We start from the raw sequence: 27,126 nt of genomic DNA on the forward strand, positions 1-27,126 counted from the left end.
GCAACGTGTAAGCAGTATGAGGCCTTGGATGTGTAAGAAATGGTGCTCAAACTTAACGCAAAGGCCAAATGAAACTAAGCTGGTGTAAATGTGCAGACTGGATGTAAATTGGCAGACTGGATGATTGCTGAATGAAATGAGAGACTTGAAAAACGAACAATGCAATGGGGTAGAAGAGATTTAAGAAGAGAGTTAGCTATGTTGTTAATAATAAAAATGCTACTTTAAATTGTCAGAATTATGGGTGTCTGACATTCCTACAGGGATTCCTTCAGAACCAGAAACTGGACAGCCGGATTCTTTTGCTAGGCAAATGTCATTTAAGACGTTATTAAGAAGCCTTGTGAGCAACTTTCGACTTGAAGCTTGGGTGTCCAGGAAAAAGCTGGAGGCTCATGTAAGAAGGTAAGACAGAAACCTGAGGATGCCTGAGAATGGGAAGTACTACCATAGTGCCTCTTTTTACCTTTCTGAAAGTACTACTGCAGACAATGGAATTTAGGAAGTGAGACACGCAGTCTGTGGCAGGACACTACTGAAAACATAAATTTACCACAAGAAGTAGTGAATCTTTGTTTCTTCTTCCTGTCCTCTCAGTTACACAGTGGGAACCAGGATCCCATAACAGAGGAACTGACCCTGAGAAAGGCCAGACTGTGACAGAGGAGAAATAATGTGTGGAGACAGGAGAAAGGTGTTGGGGTTTGCTGGCTGCATCAGTCAGAAATGTGGTGTGCATTTGATGGAAATGAGGAGAAAGAGAGGGATAAACTGATCGTGAAAGCTGAGTCTGAAGCCTGAGACATAGTTGAAGAAGTTGCCAACAAGGCAATTAAAGGCACTTCCAGTGAGTGCACATTTCTACACAGCAGCAGAGAAAACCCAAAGCCATTGCAGTCTTTCTGGAGTCTGAACTTTCCCTGTCTTTTGTGTACAGAGAGCACAGCTCTGGGCTTTGCCTGTGGTTTTCAGTGTGGGTGATTGCAGACCCATTTTATGTTAATTATCATAATGTCATCAGATATTATTTGACAGAGGCACAGTCTGTGATCTGCTCTGTTTGAAGTGGTTTTACTCAGCCTTAAAGTCCTTGCTGACAGCAGATTCCATGCTAATAACTTGTTCAATAAGAAGTGCAGGAGTGCAAAGCTGGGTTTTAACTACCAAGGTGCAGACAGAAGATTTTTTTTTTCAGGAACTTAATTTCCAGTGATGACATAAATAGCAGTGTGCTGGAACCTCAGCTGGTGTAAACTCATAACCTGGACTGAGTCTGTTGACTTCTCACAGAGCTGCCACGATTTTATCCACAAGAGAATTCTCCCAGCTGTGTCACCTTCTGTGCCAGCTGAGGACCCTAAGTCTTGGGACCATACACATAGCACAACAGGCTGCACATATGTAAGAAAATCCAATGATCTCTGGAGCTGAGAATGGTTCTGGAAAAGTGTTGTGATTCTCTGTGCTACTGAGAGATGTGTTTTACTCACAGAGTAAGTGCACACCCTAGTAATGAAATAAAATGATCTGGTCTGGGAATTTGGCAGGTAAGTGGAATTAGGGCTGGATTACATTATGTAACAGTCTTGCCCGATGTGTAGGGCATTGAAAACACTTGAATTCTTCCAGAAATAGCATTGTGCGTCACACTTGTAAGTGAATTTCCTGCCTTGCGATGATCTTAGAGCCGAGAACTTGTTACATTTACAATGAAGGAAAAAAAAAATCATAAGTTTTATTTGCATCCTTTGTAACAAAATACACTAATTTTGCATATGGGGGTACGTGATAGAGAAAGCAAAAGTATTGGATAGCCTCATTTCTTGTGTGGGCAGATGCAAAACTTCTCCTACATCTACCTTGCAAACGCACTTTACTGTGACTGGCTGTTCCTCCTGCTGTCTCAGTTCAGAACTTTAATAGAGTTCATCCAGTCTACCTGGAATATGACTGATAAGCCTGCCCAAAATATGATTGAATGCTTGCAATCGCAGGCTCTGTAATTTCAGCTCTTGCTTTCAGCACGCCGTGAAGGATGGGGCGCAGTGGACATTTCCTAGCCCGTCACATGGCAAGTCCCTTAGCAGAATGGCACAATGTGGTAGGCTGGCTCTGGAGATACAATTTATAAACTTTGCAGCACTGAAGTGACATGATATGCTTATAAAGCCGCTTCCTGGTTGTTCTGTGGTTGAGTGTTGTTTATTCCTGGAAACACCCACACACCTGAAAGTCCTGATGAGAACACGGTTTCTTTCACCTACCTCCTGCTGGAGGGTAGGTAAGCCTGAGGTGAAGCCCACATTGCCAGCGTTCCTCTCCCTTCAGGGAAGCTTGGATTTAATAGCAAGACTGAAACAGGAGGACCTGACTTTGGGTTGAGAGCTGTTGCGCGCCATTTATACACGTGTAGGTAAACAAAATTCTACCCATGTTTCAGAGTATTCCTGTGGGGGTGTTGTGTGGGAGGCTAAATGCACTAAACACTTCCCTGCGGCCTAGTCTGAAATTCTGCTCCCCATGCCTCCTTGGATTCCTGCCTCAAAACCTGCAGGCCATGCCTGTGCCGTGCAGTTGCTGAGAGTGCAAAGCTCCCAGAGCTGGCTTGGAGCTAGCTTCAGAAATGGCAGTGGGATGCTCAGAACAGCACAGCACCTAACCGGGGCACAGCAGCCTGTTTGTGCACCTAACTGCTGCCCCGTGGGGATAAACGTTTCCACCCAATATAACGCAATGGCATGTCGGCTTACTGGAGCTAGTTCTGGAGTCGCTAACGTATGCAGAAGGCACAGTTTCTGCTGGTATGAAATGGTGTGGCTCTTTCGAAATCAGCCTTAACATCACTAACACGCATGATGTTGGCCTGCTCTGAGCTCCTGCGTCGGCCACAAAACTTAGGAGTTTCACCCTGTGATACGCTGTGTTTATGGGCTAGCCTGCCTCCCAGCAAGGCTTCCCTTGAACCATGCTCCAGATTGTGCAAAAAAGACTGGGCTTACTTGGAGAAGTGCGCTGAGGGCGTATGATGAAAAGTGGGGAGGAAGTGACTCAGAGCACCGGATGAGCTGAGACAGATGTTTGGTGAGAGGGAAGGAGTGGGAACTTGCAGATGAGCCCTAGCTTCCCTCCGTGCTGGAGTTTCAAAGTGTTGGAGTCAGCCCTTCTTTGCTTTGGTCAGGAGGAAAATCTTGCAAGACGTTGCACTGAAATACGTAATTAAGGCTCTGCTTTCTCAATAGGAAGACGTTTCACTTCTCTGATTCCTTAAAGTGCTGAAATCCTTGGTTTGATGGAAGGAACAGGATATGGAGACATTTCCATGGTGTTTTCGTATTTCAGCAATAGCTGGTAGGTACAGAGGTACATAGCCCATTTATGCAATGAAGGAAGTTACTTCGTTTTCTTAGCTTGAAGTTGGTATGAGAAGTGGTCAAGCATCCTGCCATTCTTACATAATAAAGGGAAACAGAAACCAATTTCTAGTCCTAATAATGACTATTAGCTAACCAAGCGTGGCTTCTAATCCTTCTGCCCTTCTAAAAACTGTGTGTTTTGTTTTTTTTCCAGTCTGCATTTCACTTCACCTTCAATTTCCATTTTTCCCTCTCTGATTACCTATTTGAATCAGAGGGCTTCATCCTCGATGTCACTAAAATTGCAGGCCTCTGGTGAACTTGTGGAGTTGCCTCTTGTCTGAAGAGGTTTTGGTACAGCATGATGTTTTGCTTGTCTGCCACAACCTTTTGCCACAATAAGAGCCCCTGTTAGAACTACGAGTTTTTTCAGGGGTGAGGCCTGTCTGAAGGGCAAGTTGGTCAAACCGCTACGGTGTGGGTTTTTTTCATTTAGTGCAGCTGCTGAGATTCACAGTCTCTCTGTGCCTTGGTTTTCATCTGTTAAATAAGGATGGCAACAGTCACCTGTTTCATAGGGAAGTGTGGTGGGTGCCATGATGACAATCTTACTCTCGGGCACATGAGGCTGCTGTCACCAGATAGCCATATTTTTAAGGAAATCCTGCGTGCAGGCAGGATATGAGTTTCTGTGTAATCCTATGGTGGACAGAGTGATGAAAAGTAAATGTTACGGTCATGTGGTTGCAGTGTGGGGAGTCTTTGATTAAAGGTGTGATCATGGGGAGAATGACGCCTGATGTTTTCTGTTCCTTAGGTGAAAAAAATGTAAGAGGCGATTTATGGATTTCTCACAGGTAGTTTTCCTACTGCTCTTTAATTTGCAAACCACTTTATTAAAACCTGTTTTGGAATCTAGAAATCCACATACCCTAAGCGTGAACAATATTTAGGTTCTTAACTTCTTAACACAGAAAAACTGAGGGCAGGTATGTGTTATCTCCCTCCGGCTGCAGAAGGGCGAGTGTTGGAGGTTGTAGTAAGAAAAACATAGGTCAGAGATCAACAGATAGAAGAGAGAGCCAAATGCCACAGCCTGGTAGATTCTGGCATGTTCATTTGAAGCTGTAGTCTGTAAGAGAGATGAGATCAGTGGCCACATAGATAAAGTGGGGAAAGGTGACCAAAAGGTGCCAATTGTTTTTCAGGCTTGCACTTCCTCTAGATGCATCAAGAGAGCTTGCCAAAGGCAGATCTACTGCCACAGAGAGTTAGCAAGGCTCAGGTTTGCCATTTGGAACGAAAGAGATGAAAGCGAGAGAAGGAGAGACGGCATCCCAATTCCAAAGCAGGGATATTGAGGTGAGAGACAAGAGAGGAAGAGTGGAGCACATGGTGAGTCACAGTGCACAGAGCAGGGCACCGAGACAGAACTGTAGGTACTGTGACACTGCAGTAATATCAGCAGCTAATAGCTGTAACCGGGACATAGTTGTACTGCGCGCCTGTTTGCCAACAGTATCAAGTGCAGCTTCCTGAAATTTGGTGGAGTGGTGGGACTAAAAATGGGAAAGAAAGCCCTTCTTTATAGGATCACCACCATCAAATTAACCAAGAGCATTCACTGATATTTCTCATCCTGAAAAGGCCGAACTTTACAAGCTATACAGGAACAAATTCATCGGTTTTAGTGGAATTTTTGCCTAAGGTTTGAAGCAAACTCTGTGAACTACACTGACAGATTATCTTGGCTTGTACCCTTCCATATCCTCAAATAAGAAATACCTTTCTGGAAGCTCTAAACATTTAGTTATATAGCTATAACAGCATATTATATATATATATATATATATATATATATATATAAATGGAAATACAGGAGATTAAGATGTGATCTGCTCACAACATGCAAATATGTGGGAAACATGCACAAGGGAAAAGTGCAGGTGATAAAGGACCTTTTGACTGCATGAAAAAGTTGCAACACCCACCAAGTTACAGCAAGTCAAATTTAAACTGTAAATCAGGCGTGTGTTTTACACAGTGAACATGACCAAGTGCTTGAACAAAGTACCATAGGAAGTGGTGATTACAATGTCTTGATGTCATCAGGTTAAAAACTAGCAGTCTTCTTAGAAAAGTGCTCCACTGAAGCCTGAGTTTTCTCACAAGAGAATGAGAACTAGCAGTACCTCTATTGAGATGAAGAACAGGCTTCATGTGACATTTGAAACACCCTTTATTCATACCTATTCACTCCGCTTTAACACCCTAGTAAACTGTATAGCAGTGATGAACCTAATCTGTAAATAATTAAGGGAAGTTATGTGTTGTCAGCTTTAGGTTTTTACCCTGCACTGTTCTTCATTTTTCCAGTGAAAGACAAAGAGCTATAGTGGGAAAGGAGGACTGAAATGAAAAATAATAAGAAACTCATGATTTCCTCAAGGCTATGAAAGACCTGAATTAGGATATTATTAGGATATTATCACTGAATCTTGTCCCATGCTTTTCCTCGCCTCATCTCTGGGTATCTCTTTCTCAAAGGTGCTGGTAAAAGTAACCCTCTAGAAACTGAAACAGGGGACAGTAGCCATTGTCTCTGTTCCAGCAGAGTACATCTTACTTTCTGAAGAAAATATTATTCCATGAAATAGGGTTTTTCTAGCAAAGAATTCTATGCTGTGATCCAGGTCATGCTGAAATTATTATCTTCACATTCAGTCGTCAGCCACAGATCTGGGAGGTCTGGAAACCTTACATTATTCAGATAATAGTCGGAAGTATTATGCAGATAATGTCTGTGCCTTCTTTTGCCTCTAATGTGATCAGCTCCTGTGTCACCTACTCTTTCAAAAAAAGGACACAATTTATACTTCATACTTAAAATTGTCATCTGGTTGAAAAACATTTAGCATTTGAGGAGTTCTCTCAAATTTTTTGGTAGTGGGGGTCCTACAGGGGTGGCCTCTGTGAGAAGAGGCTGGGGGCTTTCCTGTGCTGTACACAGCCAGTTCCAGCTGGGTCCAAAATGCGGCAGAGAGGAATTTCTGGGTACCATCAGTACCCTCACATCCCCCTGGGCCTCTGGGGGAGGCAGAGACATTGGGAATGAAGTTGGGCATAGAAAAGTGGGGAGGAAAGTTGTTCTTTGAATGTCTGTCTTCTTGTTTCCCACTACACAAATAAGTAATTAAATGGTTCTTTTAATTGATAATAAATTATTTTTGCCCAAGTTGAGTCTGTTTTGCCCACGATGGTAATTGGTATGCAGTCACTTTGTTTCTATCTTGACCCATGAGATTTCTCATTCTTGTTCTTCCCAGTTTCTCCCCCTGTCCCACATAGGCTGAGGGGACTAAGTGAGCAGCTGGGTGGGCATTTATTAGTTAGCCAAGTCTAATCTACAACAGTTGTGTTAGGCATACAATAATTCAGTTATAATTGGTTTAATTAAGATGTGCAGAATCTAAGTGTCTGTTGTAGCTCCAGAAAGACCAGTTTATTTATGTATTTTCCTGATGGAAAAATAATTTCCATCAATCTCAGTGTTTGTAGAATGGAATTTCCTGATTTCGATGTGCTGTTCTTTACGCTTTCTAAGACAGGGAGGAGACTTAATCTGGGAGAATCGGACAGGCAGGAAGTAAAGATGACTCTTCCAGCTTTGGCACTGGTTAATTCTGGTTCTTTTCTTTTTAGAAGTGAATTTTTAAAATGGCTTGTGTCAGCAGAGAAGCTCAACTCCCCAGGCTACGTGTGATGTATGCATATAATGCTTATGTAGTGATGTGAATTCATGTAATGGAAATCAACAAGTGGGCTTCTTTTATGTAAGCAGACTTGCTAAACTAAAGAGTTAATTATTTTTTTCCAATACAGATATATACTAGGAATCAGCCCTGCTCCTTAGACAGGAACAAACAAGGCTTGTCTGGCATGGGGAAATAACAGCCTATGGCTGTTAGCAATATAGGGCTAAGAGCACAAGGGGTACATCATCTGTATGAATCTGGAAGAGAAAGTTCTGCCAGTCCTGAAGACTAAAAAATCATTTCTCAACCCGCTGGCCACAAATCATATGACTACAAAAGAAATGCATTTGCTTAGGCGTTTTTGCTCTGTAACAATAATGGCTAGAATATGACATTCTAAAGAACTGTGTGATTCCAGAAGCTGAGAAGTACTATAAACATCACTTAATTTGGGAACTTGGCAATACTGACAACACTTCCAGTGAAGAAAAGAACAAGATGGAAAAATTCTGATAGTTACAATAAAATTGGCTTTTTATGTTTTAATCCGCTCAGATTTTCTAAACTACATACTGGTAAATATAAGTTGTGACTTGATTATTTGCATCTCTCCAGTGCTGGGCAAGCTTGTCAGAGCAGCAACAAGAAAGAAGCAGTGGGTTAAAAGCTCAGAAATAGTAATTTGTGCACTAGCAATGACATGTTTTCACACGCAGCTCTGTTCTTTCTTTAGAAACTGCTGCTGCAGCTATTTAGAATGAAAATGCTGAAATCCTTACGTAGAATGAAACAGCACTGAAATCCAGGAAATCCTGCAACTTCAATTTTGATGAGACAAAAGGGTGGTATTTAGCTTCCCACTTTTGGATTGTTTTTGAAACCTTGTGCTCTTTGATTATGACGGCAAATTATGTCTGAAACTCTGAAAAGAGCAGCTGTTTACCCTGATAAAGCTACAAATTCCAACAGCAGCTTACTAATTAATGTGTTGCTTTTGTCAGTAAGGGTGCAGCAGAAGTACAGCAGTTTTCTTCCCCCAAAAATCATTTTGTTGATATATTGTTGTGATTCAAATCACTGCTTAAACTGAGTACAACTTTAGATTAAATCTTCTGTGATTAAATATTCTGCTTGTTTTCAAGGTAGGTTGGGATGCATATACTGCATCATTATTTAGATCAATTACATCAATTACATCATTATTTAGAATAGCTGAAGTTTCCTAATTCTCTCTGCAGTGACTTGGTTCAATACTGCTGTCTAGAATACAAAATGGCATATACAGGTAATGCCTTGAACGGCAGAGGCTTTTTAGCATTGATTAATGTTTGATTTCTGGAAGAATCCAAATCTACATCTAAATCCAGAAGGATCTGCATTAATATTCAGAAGAAACTAAAAAAGGCAATGGAGAACACTGCAATGTGGAGTTCAGCCCAGGTTCTGCACCCTACAAATATCCCAGATTTTTCACTGGTATTGTCTTTATGTGTAAAAATAATTATCTGAGAACTCTAATTACGTGACCACTTTGAAAATAACTATCCATCAGACAGCTAAAGTAACTAAGATTTCCTGCATTGCTATCCACATTCAGCATGGACTTTTTACCTGATAGAGTTGGCCATCCATACCACCTGTGAGAATAATTCTTCTGCAAACCTACCAGCCTTCTTTTCTCCCTGGCTTGGTTTCTGTACTTGTAAACATGTCACAAGGTCCTGTTTCACCAAAAATACTGAAAGACTAGAAGTGACCTTACAAGGAATACCTCATATGTGTTGCATGGTTCTACCGCTGTATCTACTTATATTCCACCCTACTCTTTCAGCTACTTTGGCAGTAAGATCTAAAAGATTGGTGTTATATGTCCTCCTATGGAGAAAACTGTTTTTCTCCATTCTACCCCACAAGTTTATTTAGAATTCACAGTGAGCTGAATTGTTGTTTTATCTCTTTCCCAGATGTCTCAAAACATAGTGTCAGATAGTCCTATTTGTTTTTCTCATCGTCCAGTCTGTAAGACTAGACAATTTTGATAATGTACATTTGACCAGTGGGTAACTTCAATAGATTAAAGATACAGAAAACACTCTTATTGCGCTTTCATTTTCACCTTGTGATCAAACAAGATGATACTTCTCTCAGAAATACATTTTAGGATGGAATGAAACATGTTATTCAGCCCAAAGTAAAAGATTTAATTTGCTCAAGGGAGTGGGATTTGTATTTTTAAAAGTATTTTTGAAGGTCTACTTTCTGTGGAACTTTAGGAGAAAAAGTCTGCACTACTGTATGATTTTTTACTGAATGTAATTACTTGAATAGGTATAGCATAATGATTGGTCATCATTATTTTAGGTTTATTTAAAAATATTTCAATCAAAAAGTTTTATTTAATTTAGACTGCTGCATTTAAGACTGCTGCAAAGGTTTGTCTTTGTCTAAGAAATGTAATGTCATTCTTTGATATATTTGACAACAAGATTAACAGGAAAAAAAATCCTCATTAAATGGAAAACTAAAATTAATATGATGAAAATTGCTGCTTGCTCCCATGGCATGAAACATGAAATAAGCAGAACTGAGTTCCCTGTAACGATGTACTTGTATTACCTTGGAAGTACTTGACAGCTGTGATTTAACTCCCTGTTCTAACAGATGACAGTAGACTAAGTTTGCAGTGGCTCTCAATGCAGTGGGTACAAATGGGCCATGTGTTTTCCCAGTTCTATGGAATAGTAAGGGATTTGCTTGCTCAGGTGGTTTGTAGCCCATATGACAATGAATATGAGCAATCCTGACGCTACATTTGTCGCCCTGTCTATAATTTCTTTCTCTACTCAGTCCAGCAATCCTGAAAAGAACCAAAGCTATTTGTCTGGAGTAAAATGCATGAAGTTACAATAAGTAGGCAGTGAAGCTCCTCAAATGGTGCACAGTGGGCTGCTGATACATCACAGAAAGTGAGCAGGTGGAAAAGCCGTACCAATACCTATTTTACACATAATCTTACATTGCTTTTCATGGGCTGTCAACATTTCACGTTCAAGTTCTTCCCACACATTCTTCTCTCTCTTGCAAAGATTCTCTCATACACATACACTGAAAACCCATGTGGTTTTCAAGTCCATGTCTGAGGCACATCTTTTACTGTGACATTGTATTCATAGAGGTTTCATAGAAGTTCCATAATTCTGTATTTGTCTGGGTGTAATGGGCTACCCCCTTGCAAAACTTGAGATTCATTGGTTTAGAGGGTTGTTTGTGCTTGTACCTGTCTCATAACATGTTCCATTTTGATGACACTATCAGCAACATATGAAATGAACAAATTCTTCTTGATGCAGTTTAAGATAACCTTCAGATGCACAGATGTTAAGCAAATTACTTAATAGGAAAAAGTTAGTATGCATGAGTGGAAATATCACATGTAGTAAAAATTAGCAAGGGCTGTCCAGCCTTCTGATGGAAGACAGATAGTAGTAAGTAAAGATTAGGCAGGCCCTACTTATTTTTCCATAGTTAAACCGGCTGCATTGTGAATATTTGCAACTTCATCCTGCAGATTTGGCACTGGACAGTCCCCCATCGCTGAAGCCATGCCAGCTAGGAGGTCCTTTTGCACTGTTGGTCAGGCCTCACCTGAGCCTCCAATTCCACTCTCTGCCCATAGGCCCAGGAGCCCCATTCAAACCCCGGTAGGGGCCTTTGCTTCCTGCTTGAGCTGTGATGCAGGAATGCCAATCTCTAACTTGGTCATGCCCCTGCCTCGCTATGGGCTGATTTCACAGCTTGACCTGTCTTGTCACTGTGAATATGTGTGATGCTTACTGGGCTATGTATGACCCCAGTTACCTTGATCTTGTCTTATCTTGGCTTATGGATGGACTTTCTAGCGTGACCTTGGACCAGACTTACCACCATGAACTTGATGATCTGGGCTCTTGGCTACTGTCCCCAGGACTACTCTGCTCACCTCACTCAGGTAGTGTGGGATGGGCCCTGGCTTTTGCTCTGCCAGCCTCACTGTCCTTCTGTCCCTTGGGGAGCAGCTGACTCTTGCTGCTCTGCGACACCTCTGCCCTTTAAATTCCTTGTCCTCTTTAAATTCCTTGTCCTCAGCCAGCACAGGGATCCCACAGTATCCCACAGACAGAATTTTTTTCCTGACTTCCTCGGTCTCTTCTCATTCTTCAGAAGGTGACGTGACCAATTGCCCTAATTTAAAATAATCATGATTTTATTTCCTTGAATGTGCAGATATCTATTTTGTGGAGTGTTATTTTTTAATCTTGGCAATATAGTGAACACTCCCTTGCCTCAACAGAGATAAAACTGTATCTCTCTCCCCTTATGGTGATTTATTGTTATTATTTCAATATGTTCTGAATATCATACTACATAGCAATCTGTATGTCAAGAAATATACTTGGTATATATTTCAACATTTTCATATTTATTTTATCCTCAAATGACAATAGTAAACATAATCCATTAGTAGCCTTGAGTGAGGTTAAAATCTAGTTAACAATTGCTCTTCAACTTCCTCCTCCTAGTCATCCAACAGAGTTGGTGGTTTCTCTTTAGAGCAACATTTCTAGGATTCCTGGGATGTCTGATCGAATGACAACGTTCAGTGCCATATTTTTGAACTCTCTATTGTAGGGAAAGGGGTTGTTCAGTATACCAGCTATCTTGTTTCCCACTGTTCCCTTAAAAAATGGAAGGAAATACAACATATGGAGATAATTATCAAATTCCTTAATATATTCTTTTGGGAAAGTAGAAGAAATAAAACAGGTCATGAAGAAGAGAGTGAGAAATGGTTGAGGTATTTTCTGCCCACATCCAACATACTGTTCTGTGTTGGCCTTCAACCCTGCAACGTCAGGTAGGTATGAAGTCAATCCCATGGGGGAAGGAAGGAGTAACATTGCAGAACATATTATCTGACTACAGCAGTCCACCCCTGGTGCTGCACAGCACTTACTGGGTAAAGAAGCTGACATACCTCATTTCTCACAGGAAATTATCTTTGCTGTTTCCCCTGCCAGTTTCCCATCATGCTTTTTTCATGCCTGCTGTCTGTGGCATTATTTTGTATGTTCTAGCAGCCTGACAGAATGTGGAGTGTGTCACAGCAGAATGCCAAAAATGTCCTTCCCTCCAGGCAGAGTAATGTGTGGGGCTGACAGGGACACTTACTGCAGGATCATCTCTTGGACAGATTAGGGTGGTTCAGTCTTTCTAATCTAGCTCAGCTCATAGCCATGGAAGTAATATATTTAAGCATTAGTCAAATGGAAGAAGTGGTTATTTTTCCATTTAATATGTAGGAGAAATTCTGCTCTTTTGCTTTGCTGTAAGTAGGAACTCTGACTCCAACAGTGCTATCAGGCTTGCAATCTCGTAACTGAGAGAAATCTGAAAGAAGGCACGTCTACAAACCCTGATAGATACCTCATAACCTTATGTCTGTCTTGCTCATCTGAACATTAGAAAAAATATCTTTTTACTGATACTGTAATCTTCCTTGATGATGAGAAGCATTTTTGTAGCATGATTTCCTTAGCCTAACTTTTTATTGCATCTAAATCACTGAAAATACAAGAGCAAGTGCTGCATTCTGCACCTGGGACAGGGCAACCCGGGCTGTGTGTTCAGACTGGGGGATGAGAGGCTGGGGAGCAGCCTCGCAGAAAGGGATTTGAGAGTGCTGGCTGACAGCATGTTGAATATAAACCAGCACTGTGCACGGGCAGCCAGGAGGGCCAACCCTACCCTGGGGTGCATCAGGCACAGCACTGCTAGCTGGTGAGGGAAGGGATTGTCCCACTCTGCTCTGGTGTGGCCTCACCTCGAGCACTGCATGCAGTTCTGAGTACCACAATATAAGAATGACATAAAACTGTTAAAGAGTGTCCAAAGGAGGGCTACAAAGATGGTGAGGGCAATAGAGGGAAAAACGTATGAGGAGAGGCTGAAATAACTTGGTTTGTTCAGCCCAGAGAAAGGGAGACTGAGGGGAGGCCTCATGGCGGCCTCACGAGGGGAGCGGAGGGGCAGGCGCTGAGCTCTGCTCTCTGGGGACAGCGACAGGACCCGAGGGCACGGCATGGAGCTGGGATAGGGGAGGGTCAGGCTGGGGGTTAGGGAAAGGGTCTGCACCCAGAAGTGGTAGGGCACTGGGACAGCCTCCTCAGGGCAGTGGTCACAGCACCAAGCCTGCTGGAGTTCAGGAAGTGTTTGGACAACGCTCTCAGATACATGGTCTGATTTTTGGGTGGTCCTGGGTGGGCCCAGGATGGAGTTGATGATCTTTGTGGGTTCCTTTCAACTCAGGATATTCTATTATTCTATGATAACAGGAGATAATTTTCCATCAGCTCTCAGAATTACACGTCTGAATGAGATCTTAGAGCTCCCATACAGCTGTGCTGGGAGCAGGAACCATTGGTGAGCGATGTCATCTATTTGTGTATAAATATCATATTCAGAAAAACTTATAATATATTCAGCACTGAACAGAAGAGATATTCCAAAAGGATGCAATCCCTAGAGCCACTTTTCAGGCACTTACAGAAAAATTGTATATTTGCAAAGTTTGATATTTTGTTCATAAGTTTTGTAAGTTTGATACTTATTTTTCATACTGTTTTTCTCCTTCCTGAAAGTTTGTTATGTTAATGTCAGCAAGAGGATGGCCAAATTCCAGAGGATGTGGGTCTCTGGCCAGCTTTTCCTGTCATACCATCCAATTATCCTGGAGCACATTTGGCTTTGGAAGAGCAGTTCTGCATTGTGACTACTATCAATATATTGGGTTAATGCAACACATATTCCCATGAGAATCAGAACAGGCATTTCACCTATGTCATTTTAGAAAGAAATGTGACTCTTCTTCTGCTGTCCTCCACAATTTCTGCTTCCCTTCCTACATCTTGATGCCTCATTTGAACACCTGGGATTCTGACCTGTTCTCTGATGTAATCTGGTGTCTGGCCAAGACCATGGCAAAGTTAGAAAGAAACAGCCTGGGCACAGAGCCCTGGCCCTGGCATGTACAAGCACTGTTTTCCAAAGAACAGTCCGATCTATCCCTTTGCACACGTGGTTTCTTCACACGAGGCACGAGCAGTTTTTGCAGCAATGTTTGAGCCCGCTCTTGCCTCTGTGTCTCGGGTTTTCTGTTCACTGTGGTTTGTGTCAGTACATTTTCAGCAGAGTAACTGCTCCCTCTTCACTTCTGTGCTGTGACTCCCCACGCTTCTGGTGGACCAGATCCTTGAAGCTGGAGAGCTTCCACCCCCTGCCTTTTTAAGGAGCTGGGCTTCCTGTGCCTTCTTGGTTCTGCCTTTCCTCACAGAGCTGACCTGCGGCTGATAACCACCACAGCAGATGGGGTAGGAGTCTTTTCTGGTATCTTTCCTATCAAAGAGAATTATTGTTCTGAGCTAGTGGAAGAGACAAGTTCTCCATTTAGCACTGAAAAAGCTCAAATTTTACCAGCACCTCCCCAAGCTTTCTGCAAAGTGCTAACAATATAAGCCTGTTTTTCATTTGCATTGCTGATGCTTTTTCCAGCACAGACGTGCTCAGCCTGGGACAAGCTGGCAAGTACTGATGGTTAGAGTAGTAATAATGAGTCTGTAGTCAGGTGTTTGTTGTTTCCTACGTAAATCTATTTGTGTTCACATAAGTCTTGAAACTTGTCGACTGGACATTTTTGGTAGGGGAAAACTGAAGGCAATTTCTGGATCTCTCAGGGAAAAGTCTGCTATTTATTTCTCTTACAGCTTGTCTAGACAACATTTAACCAGTTTGGAGAAACCTAAGTAGCAAATAGAATGAAGATAAAAAACACTAGTGGCTAAAAACCAAATATGGCTGGTACTCAGAGGAAGTTGCTGACAAAGTATCTCTCTGCAAGTAAAATATATTTCTCTGATAATATCTGAAACCATGGCAAGGTCCACAGTCTCATGAGTGAGGATGCTGAAGAATGATATCCACAAAATATGCACTACACCCTTTGTACCCCCAGAGCCCTAGGTTTGTAACTTGTCTCAGAGAGGCCTCAGTAGGTCTTGAAGCATAACCTGCTTTTGTGACCAGGGAGTGGCTCCCCCTGTGCATGAGCAATGCTAGGTGTGCATCCACTGTGTGACTGAATGTGAGCTCAGGTTGTTCTGATGAAAAAAAAAAAAAAGGATCTGTAATAACCGAGCACGTTTCAACTGCAGCAGGATCACTTTGATGGCATGAACTTGATTTTCATGATAATTTAAATATATATTCAGGCTAGTGTAGCTTTCTGCTGCTGAATTCTTTGTGGCTTTCAGTTATGCAGTTATATTACCACAAGAACTAATATCAACACCAGTTTAGTCATGTGAAGTGCTTATTGTGCTGCTTCTCACTTTTCAGCACAAAAGGAAAAAGTTTTTTAGGTCTGGTGGCTTTATTTACACCACATTTTTGCTTTGTATATAGACCATGTAGAAACTGTACTGCCTACAGAGACACACACAGATAAACTTGTATGTCTAGATGGTACCTCTCAGTAGGTTTAACTTATTTTTCTTCACAAAGAAAAATAAAAAACAAAACCAAAAACATGGACATGGCTTTTGTCTGTTCAAAAATTATGGTCAAAATTACTGACTTATCAGGTTGAAATCTGACCCGTACCTATGTTCTCCAGCTAAACTGCTGACAAGAGCTTGGCTGTGAGGGAAAGAGAGCATGAGAAAATATTTGGAGGACAGAGAATAGCAGAACCTTCAAAGTCAGACCATAACAGGTTTCTTTCAGCCTCCACGTCTTGCTGGTCATGGTCATGGACAATGATCATTCTCCTGCCTGTTAGAGGGTAAGAGCTTGGTATGTCAGAGCACATGACTATGCTGGGCAAAGAGAACAAAACAAATGTTTTTATCCAGAGCAGCCATGTAACAGTTTCTGTGGAAATTCTCAACACTGTTTGCAACTTCACATGTCTCAATGGTGTACAACAGAATACAAGTGAAAGAAACCTCTCCATGCTCTAACTGTTCCCATACCCATAGTATCTGCTTGTTCCCAAAGAATAGCTTACTTATGTCCCAGATGAATGAATAACGAATTTCTCTTTAGAATACTTCTTAACAGTTTCTCCCTTCTGGAAGGACTTACTGTGATTGATATAAGGCCTCCCAGACACTGAAAGAAATATTACATACTTACGAAAATGGAGTTTTTTCTACTTTGTATGCAGGTAATTCCAGCGCTGAACCTGGTGGTAGCTATGTCTGCTACATAGTGGTGTTGATACAGCTAGAGCTGAAAAGCAGAAAGGCTGGTCCAGGACTTCTTTCTTCAGTAACTGGCTCTGCTGTCTTTGGCCCATTTTCTGAGCCATCTCTGTACCTGGACTGTTTCTGTAAATGGAACCCAAGGATTCAGGTCCCACAGAGGACAGCTATTCACCCACACAGGGCAGCCAAAAGTCAGGCTTGGTTTTCCCAGTGCTTCACCCTTCTGATCTTCCTGGTGTACAGTTTTATCTCTCAGTGTAGCATGAAGTACAAAGAGATTTTTCAGACAGGTTTCTAAACCAAGCTCTTTCTTCTAGACTTCACAGAGAACAGAGACTAAAGTGACTTGTCTATCACTCTCAGTTTCCTTGTCCCTCCTCAGCAGTTGTTTGAATTTGGATTGGTCATGGTTATAAGGTTCTTTCTTAGGCCATTTCTCTTCTGCTGGACTTTTCCTCTGAACCCCAGAAAATTACTGTGTTTTCCTGTCATGATAACTCTAGCAATCTTAAATCCCCGATTTAAATACAACAACTGTTCCTCTCTGTCCAGATTTACAATGAGCTGTGTTACACTCACTCCATTTCCCTTTTCTGAAATGGCAGGCCCAGCTCTTTTTTATTCTGTTTATACCCATAAGATTAGAATTATTTTGAATTTGAATTTATGCAGATACATTCATCTATCTTTAGAAATACTTCTGTTTCAAAATATAATTGCCCTTTGCAGGGACTTCAGGGTCTGGGCTTGCACTCACATTTTTGTGAATAAAGATGTGCAGCAGCACTGGGCTGTACCTGTGCTTTCGGCCTCTGGAACTCCTGCATGTTCATTTGGGATGAAAGGTTCAGTGAATAGAGCAGTGCACGTATGAAGTGTACATTTATAAAGTCTTGTCCCGTGATTAATTTGGACCAGGCCTTTGTGGGACTCAGCACAGCATGTCATTAACAGAAAGGTAAATGCTGACATGTATTTACCCCCTGATCTAAAATACATCGCTGCTACAGCTTTTTCAAATAAAAGCCTGTCCACACTTTTGTGGAGGTTATTGTTCTTGGAGGTTATTGACCTAAGCTAAAAAGTAAAGGAGTAAAATCAAATACCATACTGAGGCAGACATCTACCACAGATAATACAGCATAAACGTTTAGCAATATAATAAACTGTAGGAAACATTCTTATAACGGAACCGTCACGCATTCTTAAGGGCTGACCATATCATTCCTGCTTACAGGCGCCCACACATCCTTCTGCACAGCACTTGTGCTAACGATTACTTGTATAAAAATAATAAAAACAGCAACAACATAGACAAACAAACACAACAACATAGTTAGTTCCATGTAAAAGGCTTTGCCTACTACTCAGGATGGTTTCAGGAGGTTCATTTCAGGACGTTCACTTTTTGATAAATGATTAAATTCTATTTTGCCTCTTCTTTTTATGTAATCCTTTTCCAAAGTAATAAGTCTCACTTAGCAGAATGTCCCTAAGCCATTTCATGCCCTTCCAGTAGTCATATTGCATGAAAGAAGAGGCCTAGGGACTAAGGTGCCACGGTGTCTGTAGCATAACCTCAGCTCAGCTTTGTTCCAGACTTCAGACTTCCTGTTTGCTGTTGAGCAGGTAGCTGCTTGTAATTTCCTAGCTATAAGCACATACATATTCAAAGGTCTGTTGTGTGAGTAAACACATGGAAGATGAAGAGGTGCTTACATAGCAAGGTATTGCTAACTTGAGATAGGTAGAACGGAGGTTACGGGGGAGCTCACATGCTGAGAAGATGTAGGTGGATTTTTCATAATCTTCTGATGGACAGATACACTGAGTAAAAAATAAAGACTGTGTGGTCACAGATTTGCTGTTTTGCAACTAAGCATGTGTGGCAGAGGAAGACTTGAAACTTAGTGATCTCAGTTTGTTTTGGTAATGGAAAGTTAGAAGTAATGGTTGGTTTTCTCACAAAAAGCTCTTCCTACTTATTGCTCGCTTTATAGCATTAGCATAAATATATTACACCAAGAAGTAATGCAAACAGAAAAAAGGCAAAACAAACAAACATGAAAATCATGTTTAAAACACATTATTAGAGGTATTGAAAACTAAGCAAATGGAAGATGTAAGAAAAGGCCCAACCAATCTACAAATGTAGCATATGAGCATTATTTTACAGTCTGTAATTCCTAACAATGTGACATGAACACAGACCAAAGGGGAAGGCTATCCAGAAGCAATTAATGGCGGGTGTCATTATTTTGCCCAGCTGTGGCTGGGCAGTTGCTTGCATGGATGACAGCTGAGATGAATTGGGTCTGTAGGAGAGAAGAAACTGGGGGGGGGGGGGGGGGGAACAGCTTCCTTAGAAGTGCTGGTGATAGCTTTGTAGGGTTGTTTGTTTGTTTTTACTTGCTTGACATAGAGGCACTTTGGAACTCAGAGTGGCATCTGCTGCTCTGGATTCTGCTCTTTTTTCTCCTCCAAAATCAGTTCAAGTGTGAGTTACCTGCAAGCTGTGGGGATACCTGATCCTGTGGTATCCAGAGTGCAATGCTGAGCCTGGTTAGCCCTGAGGGGAGTGAAACATGCGGCTGGGTATGTAGAAAGAAATTGTTAAATGAGATGTTAACTCTTTCTTTTCTGTTGTGCCCTGGCTGGACTCCTGCAAAAGTACAGTATGGTTACTGCTTCAATAAAGCCTGGCAGGAAGTGGTGGAGAGTGCTCAGAGCAACTTTTCTGTGGCACTTAGGAAATTTTGACCTGACCTAGCAGTGATACCTGGCTGTAGAGTCTTGCTTGGTCTCATAAAGTCGAATGAGACGTAAGTGTGCCTGTTGGTGAGGTATGTCCTGACAAGTGCATGCAAAGCTCCCCTCATTCAGGTCAGCTGAGCGTCTTCCATTGTAACCAGCTTGTTTTACTGTGGCACCTTGCTCGCTAGCGTGAGAACAAACATGAGTTGGGTCAGAGTGGTTTTCTGTGTCTAGACCTCCTGTGGCTTTCAGCAATATAGATTCCTTATCGTGAAACAGTAACGGAACCATAAGAGACGTTTGAAATGAAGTCCTTTCTTATGCCTATGGTTGATTTGCATGTTTTTCCTGCTCCATAAGATTGAAATGATTTGATGGCTCAAGTAACTGTGCCCAAGTGTACAAAACAGAAATCCATGTTTATGGTTAGTCTTAAGTTGTACAAGTTTAACGAGGGATTTTCTGGTGCTAAAGACAGCAAGTTTTTGTGGAGACCAGAAGAGCTGTGGGACACAGAACTTTTCTTCCCCTGACAACTGCTTCCAACTCAACCCATCTCAGAAACTGAGCTAATTGAAGAAAAACTTCTGTTAGTGTGAGTGAGAATAACGGCGTTCTCCCTAGTGGAAGTGCAACTTGTTAGAAAAAGTTTAGTGCTGAAATTTTGAAGGTCCATTTATGAATAAAAGGTGCCTCTCTTCACCTCATTCCTAATTCCCTCATGGCTTGGCACTGGCTTAATTCTTTCTCTCTGTTGAAAAGTTCATGTCTGAAAACCAGTTCTTTTGACAAAGATTTGATTATTTATAACCTATCAAAGCCATTCAAGATGAAATACTAGGTGCTAAAGGAGACTTTTGTGAGAAATGTGTGCTTTCCATTAATGGCTGGAAATCATAGCCAAACAAATTCTAACAGGAAAATAGGTACAGATTTATTTTCCCTTTAGTCTTACCCTAAGACTAAAGCTTGCTCTAGTAGTAATGTTTGCCAACAGACCTGCTCTTATGGGGAAGACTGTTCCTACTGGATCTCTCTGAAGAAGATAGGTTTAGTCTCTTCTGTCATGAAGGATAATGTCTCCTACCCCTACTACAGGGGGATCTATGGCAAAATCCATGTTTCTCTTCAGCTCCAGCTTTTTGGCTGAGGGTTCAGGACCATGTGCAGGCAACTCTAATACCTGACTGGTGTTTGCCTCCAAAGTCTCATCCTCAAGGTGTTACTGCTCTCGTTCAGATGTGGACTGCTATGACAATGCTATTTTATTCGTACATTCCCACGTGAATACACTCCTTGATATACCTCCAGGTATTTTTTTAATCTTTTTTTTTTTTCACATCTCGGTGCATGAGATACACTTTATGATGTATGATATGCTAATGTAATTTATAATATACTTTCTCATGTGCTTTTTTTTCTGTAAAACCAATGTAACAGTTCCAAAATAGACTATCTGCTCTTTAATCTCCATCTTACACGTCAAGCAAGTAGTAACACTTAACTTTTAGGGTGGAATGAGAGTTTTCACTGAGCCAAAACAGCACTTGATTCATTGTGAGGATTTCCTGTGCATCTTTTTTGGTTGTTGTTAGACATCAGTCAAGACTTGGTTTTCTACACGTTGAATCTAAATGTTTAATTCTGAGGCTTCATTGGCTGAAACAAACCGAAGTATTCAGAAATTCAACAACCATCATAAATATATTCCCAGCTCTGTCTTTGGTACATAATTCTTTTCCAAACTCTTCTGCATTGTTTTCTGTTTGTGTTTTTGTTTTTCCTTCAGTTTAACTCTGAATGGATTTGCAGTGGCAAACATGTGCTTTATCTGGTGCCCTGAGCTTTTTGTGCATGGATGGAGCATTACAACAGATGTCTAAGCATAGCTGTGGAAACCACAGTGCATGCACAGTTTCTTATTAGCTATTCCCCTCCAAACACAGGAGCAATCTAACTGCTAGATATGTGGGGTTCAGTGGTTTTCTTCTGTGATGTTGTCTGGCAATCATGATGGCAAGTGCTGTTTTAAGCACTTTAAGGAAGATAGCAACACAATTGTCTTTACTTAATGTGTTTGTTTTCCTAACCCAGAAAGTGTTTTTCCTTCTGGATGGTGTCCAGTTCTGGTACACCTCATGAAGGGACGTTGGTGGCTATGCCTTTGCCTGTGTCTTGATTGGCCAGGCAGCCAGTTGGACTTGCTGTCTACTCCAAGACAACCTCCTGTACTCAGCCTTACATGTCAGAAAGACGCCTGCTTTGATGCATGGTCCTCTGAGTAGGTTCAATAGCAAGCTTTCATCAAAGGATTTTCTCTAAAAAAAATCTGTCTGCAGTGTTTTGAAGAGAGCCTGAACCCAGGGGAAATACCAGCTTATATCAACCAACAAAAAGCCCAGTGAAAGCCACTGGCATGTGTTGCTGGATAGTTTGGAACCTCTAGATAGGGATTTGTTTTTCCTGTCAAAAGCTAAACATCTTCTATGCTGTTCCCTGCCAACTTTCTCCCACACATCAACCCCTAGCCGCTCAAAACCCACCAAAGCTCACTATCTTCCTCCCTCTCTGTCCAGCAGCAAACCAGGAAAGGCCATTTGGATGCTTTCTCAGCTGAGAGTTTGCTGTGTGGCCTCATGACAGGAAAACCTGGGGAGTACGCTTTTTTGGTCCCATTTTTCTGAAAGACCCCCCACTAGGGGGGAACACAAGGTACTGTATTTATATTGCAGTTCCTGCAGTGAACTTTCTTCTGTCCTGTTTCTATCCAGCTGTAGATCAATACCCTGTTCCTGATGTGAACATGCTATTTAGCCATGGGTGCGACCAAGCTAAGGAACAACTGGTGCACATTCTCCTGACCTCCAGCATCAACAGCTGCTTGCTCCTGAAGGCAGTCTGCCATGGTTGTTGCTCCAATAGCAAGCAGTGGGAAGGCTCAGGCAAGTTTCCAACAAAATTTATGCCAAATTTTCTCTCATGGTTCAAGTGGATGAGTCGTTCAGCTGAGTAGGAAGACCTTGTTGCTGTGCTCTCAGGAGTCGGCATCGCTGTTTGCTGTGCCAGATCACCCTGAACTGCCTGCTCCCAAATGGTCTGCTTCTTGGAGCTGGAGATCCCTCTTCACAGCACCAAGCTTCCTGTGCTGGCAGTCTAGGAAGGCGTGTGGAAATAGATATAGTGACTGTGACTTCTGTTTGTCCACCCTTCTCACGCAGCTGGGTGAAGATAAATTTTGCATTAGATGTTACGGAACTGGAGGAAATGTTTTTCCTCTAGTAATGACAGGGTGTTATCACTGTCCAGGCATGACCCGGGCTTATTCCCCCCAAAAAATAATAATCTGATACCTTTTCTTTACAGTGCGATCTTCTGCCAGTGCCTGAACGTGTCCAAAGACAGAAAAGTAGTGACAGAGCTTTCAAAACCGCTTTTGGAGAAGGCAGCTGTGCCAGAATGGGGGAGACTGACTAGCAGGGTTAAGTAGAAATGCCTGTTTATTCATCTCTAGACACCAGAAGAGCTCCTTAAAATGAGTGGCCATGTCTTTCCTTGCAGTCTGCTTTGCAGTTTCTTTACCGCTGTAGAGATATTGCCTCTAACTAGAACACAACTCCCTTGTGCTGGAGCACCACCGGCGTTTGAGAGGACTAAGCAGCCGCTGCTGTTTAAGCAGATGCCTTCACCTGCCCTGCTGCCTCCCGGGCCAGTCCTTTCCCCTGCCGTGCTGCTTCCTCCCTTATGGCAGTCTTGGGGTAGATCAGACCTCAACGCTGACTCGTTTTTACCTACCAAGTTGCCCGACTGCTCATTGAGGAGCTGCATAAACTGGTACCAGTTTCAGTGATGGGACATTTATGGCACACAACCAAGGAGCAACCATGTTTTGTACGTATCCTGCCAATACTACAAACCCTAGATCAAAAGAGGGAGCAGGGATGTCTCATGCTTTAATCTCTAGCTCTGGCTCCCTTAGTACCTTTTTCCTTTTGAGTCACCCTCTTGGCTTAAAGTGAGGAGTTTTGGCAGCCACCCCAAAAACACCCAGAAGGAGAGGACTGTTTTTCCCAGTGTTCTGTCAGTTTGGTCATTCTCGCACCCAGGTTACTTCTACGCAGATCTGGGAGACAGAAGCAGGGATGCAAACGCTTCATAAGATTTTCTGAAGTAACCCAGTCTTACACTACCAGCAATGAGAAACACACGTGCCGTTTTCTGCGTATTTGTTCACATGTTTATACATTGAATGGGAAGTCACTGTGAGAATCACACTCTCCTGTTCATTTTATCTTGCTTTTTCCAGCTGTACAAATCATAGCAGGTAGAAGAAAAGCAGAGTACTCTACAGGTCGGTGTGAGAGCTTGTCAGGGGAATGACGTGGGTGTGTATGCTTGTGCCGAGCTTCAGAAACGCTCTGTGGAAGTGAGAACGTCTTTCAGTGTCTGTGTTCCTGTTTGCTGTGCTCAGACAGCACTGGGGGGATATGAGGAGAATTGTGCTAGGGATTTGTGACTAGTAATGTGGAAGAGATGCAGCTGGCGATGCTGGAGAGCTCTGAGTGAATTCCGCAAAAGAACAGGATGTGAGAGGGGGTTTATGTAACACTCTGGGGCAAGCTCACCAAGCAACAAATAATAAGACTCTGTGGTCTCTCAGTTGTGCGAACATGATGGGGAAGGACTGAAACTTAGAGAAGTCAGTTCTTACTTAGGGGTGGAGGTGGGGGAGAAAAATTGATGCAGTCTGAGTTTGTTAGAAGTTTTTCCTCCTTTGTTTTTTTGTTTGCTTGTTTTTTGAGGGGGGGAAGAATAGCTTAAAACTGGTATATTAAAATACCCCAATGATAGCTAAAGAAAGAAAAAGGCAAGCAATCTCTTCCTGCCAAAGCTCTTTATGCAGTGAACACACCGATGAGAGGATGGGGCGTCCAGTGAGGGAAAGGAAGAAGCATTCTCGGTTGCTCCTGTAGTTGCCCAGGAGACTGGGCTGAAACTCAGACTGTAGAAAGCCTAGGTTGCTTTATCCTCTGTCCTGCAGAAGGATTTGTGATGGCTTTGAGAGTAAATTGACCAAGGAATAGGGGCAAGGCTGGTCACAAAATCCTGTGGGCTCTGCTGTGCGAGTTTGATCTCTTTAACCCCTAAAGGAGGATAGAAGGACCCTGAGCCATTTGAATGGAAATGGTGACAGAGAATGGAAATGATTTTTCTTTCTGGCTAGAGTCCTGAGCAGTCTGGAGAACAGGAAGGGAAGTACAGTAGGTTAGCCCCAGACAAGAGGTACAGCAAGTCTCAGATACATGTCCTGAGTACTACTGACACTGGTGGGCTATTGTTAACTTAGGGCTTGCCTTTGGCATCTCTGAAATTTTGCCTGCCTACGGTTTGCAAAGAGAGGAAAGAAAGAGATCTCTGCATACTCTCTTTGTCTGTAATATACTTAGTAAGAGTCAAGCAGAGTTGCAGCTTTGCAGATAGTCTCAACATAAAATGCAGAGGTGGAGAAGCTGTGTGCTTGTGGGCAGGTTTGTACATATGGGTGCTTGGAGCTTGCTCAGCTGCTGCAGAGATGCGACTTAGCCGAGTGTGATGTGCATGCAGTCAGTCAGTTGATGTGCGCTGTGGAAACCAACTCGCCAGGATAACTACAAATATCTACTAAAGTCGGTGTGGTTTTCTGCTGGCCTTTGATAAGGCAGTTCAGTCACCACAAAGAACTAGCAGTAACTCAGCCATCCCAAGCGTTTCTTCGTCTAGCTCTCATCTCCGAGTTCATTTGCATCGTGTGCCAGCTGTGCAGCGTTTGAAGCTCTGTCACCAAGCAGCTGTGTGTAGCAGCACACGGGCACAACAGGGCCACATCAGTGAGTGAAAGGAGCAGTTTCACTGTGTTCTGCCAGCAGAATCACTCTGAGTTTGTACAGTGTCATGGCCAGAAACACACCAAAACAGCCATTTATAGGAGTCTGTTGGCCACGCGTGAAGAGCGTGAGGAGAAGCAGGGTAGTGGTGTGTAAATTAGCTGTTCAGCTACGAAGTGGGAGCCAAGCTGGCTTGCTACTCAGAGAGGAAACAAGACATCTTCCACGTTATCAGGTTATGAGCAAGACTATTAATAGACAAGAATAAGCATAAACCATCTTGAGACTCTTAATATCTAAATATAATTGGCAGGCCTGATGCCTAAGGGAGGCCAGGGACTGTCAGATGGCCATGCTGCTAGAAAAGCTGCACAAAGTGTGTGGTGACACAGCATTTTGTGTTCTCTATAAAGCTAGATGACTGTTCTCCATGTGCTGAGACTTACAAGCTTGCTCTTCTTATCACTGAAGTTTATATGAGGTTTTGGTGCTGGCTCAGATATGAAATAAGGCTCGCAAAGCTTGAGAAGTGGTCAGTCATGCACAGAAGCTGTGAATGAAGAACACAGATCAAGATCATCTTCCAGATTTCTGAAAGCCGTGGAGTTCCCTGTTCTCTGCCTTCTCTTCCCACTACCTAAGTTCAAGCTCAGCCCAGTCAGCTGCTATTCTGCCCAGGGGGTGCTGGCAATCACCCTGTTTTGTCAGCCTTAAGCCTAGTGTTCGTACACAAGGTGCTAGAACAAACCTAGTAAATCTGGTTGAACTTCATCAATGCCCTCAAAGCACCAGAGGTTTGTGGTCATTTGTGGAGAAAAGCCACTCTCCTGAAGAGCCTCCAAGGTCCAGGGGAGTTTAATAACTTAGTTTCTGTGTTTTACTTTCTCTGTAATATATTAATGCTCCAGTTTTAAGCACAACTTGCTGGCTGAGAGCTAGAGATCTGTGTAATTGATACTCCAAACAAACAAATGCTTGAATAGCTGTTGATGTGGGGGGTGGGCAGGGGGGGTGTAATTAACATCATGTGGGATCAGAAGAGTTGTAAAGAGGATAGAGAGGCCTAACAGCTGGCAGATGGAAAAGGTCTCCAGGTGTATTAGTTTGGAACAGGGTCTTCTTTACAGTGATGCTGATGAGACCTGGATTTCTGCTGAGTCTGGAGAAATGAGGTGGGTGTGAAATACCTGCTGCTTCTTTGAAATTTCAGGTGCAGAGTAATACTCAGCTCTACCTGAAATAGAAGTTCAGAAATGATGAACAGGCACGGTTATGTTTAGAGGCTTAGAAGTGGCAGCCTGTCATCAACTGGAAGATTATGCTCAAGGACTTGCTTGCGTTAGGGCCACTAAGATGTGTTTAAAGAAACTGGTTATTAAAGAGCTGTGTTGCGTGGCCTACAGCTCTCTAGATTATGCAAAGAGGTACGTGCAAGTGTGAGGCTTAGATCTCAGGATTGTAATATCTTCAGTTATGCCATCTTCCAGGTGGCATAACTGCTCAAGATCAATTTTTTTTTTTTTTTAATTTATTTATAGCTCTTAGTGATGCATCTTTAAAACTCATATAGGGAAAATGAGAACGCTGCTCAAATTTAGCTTCAGTGCTGCGTAACCATACTTAGAATCATAGAATATCCTGAGTTGGAAGGGACCCTTAAGGATCATCAAGTCCAACTCTTGACACCGCACAGGTCTACCCAAAAGTTCAGACCATGTGCCTAAGTGCACAGTCCAATCTCTTCTTAAATTCAGACAGGCTCGGTGCAGTGACCACTTCCCTGGGGAGCCTGTTCCAGTGTGCAACCACCCTCTCTGTGAAGAACCCCCTCCTGACGTCAAGCCTAAATTTCCCCTGCCTCAGCTTAACCCCGTTCCCGCGGGTCCTGTCACTGGTGTTAATGGAGAAAAGGTCTCCTGCCTCTCGACACCCCCTTACGAGGAAGTTGTAGACTGTGATGAGGTCTCCCCTCAGCCTCCTCTTCTCCAGGCTGAACAGGCCCAGTGACCTCAGCCGTTCTTCGTACGTCTTCCCCTCCAGGCCTTTCACCATCTTCGTAGCCCTCCTCTGGACACTTTCCAACAGTTTCATGTCCTTTTTATAC

General features: G+C 42.6%; 1 protein-coding gene across 1 annotated transcript in view; it reads left to right on the forward strand.

Annotated features, from left to right (window-relative positions):
* LOC311430119 (uncharacterized protein) overlaps nucleotides 1–27,126 on the forward strand; it is a 146,559-nt gene that overhangs the window by 117,735 nt on the left and 1,698 nt on the right. The window contains exon 9 of the mRNA XM_084506486.1: nucleotides 264–405. Coding sequence (XP_084362612.1) covers nucleotides 264–405 — 142 coding nt within the window. The remainder of the gene's footprint in view (nucleotides 1–263; nucleotides 406–27,126) is intronic.

Source organism: Aythya ferina (genome assembly GCF_964211825.1).
Source record: "Aythya ferina genome assembly, chromosome: 1".
NCBI lineage: Eukaryota > Metazoa > Chordata > Aves > Anseriformes > Anatidae > Aythya > Aythya ferina.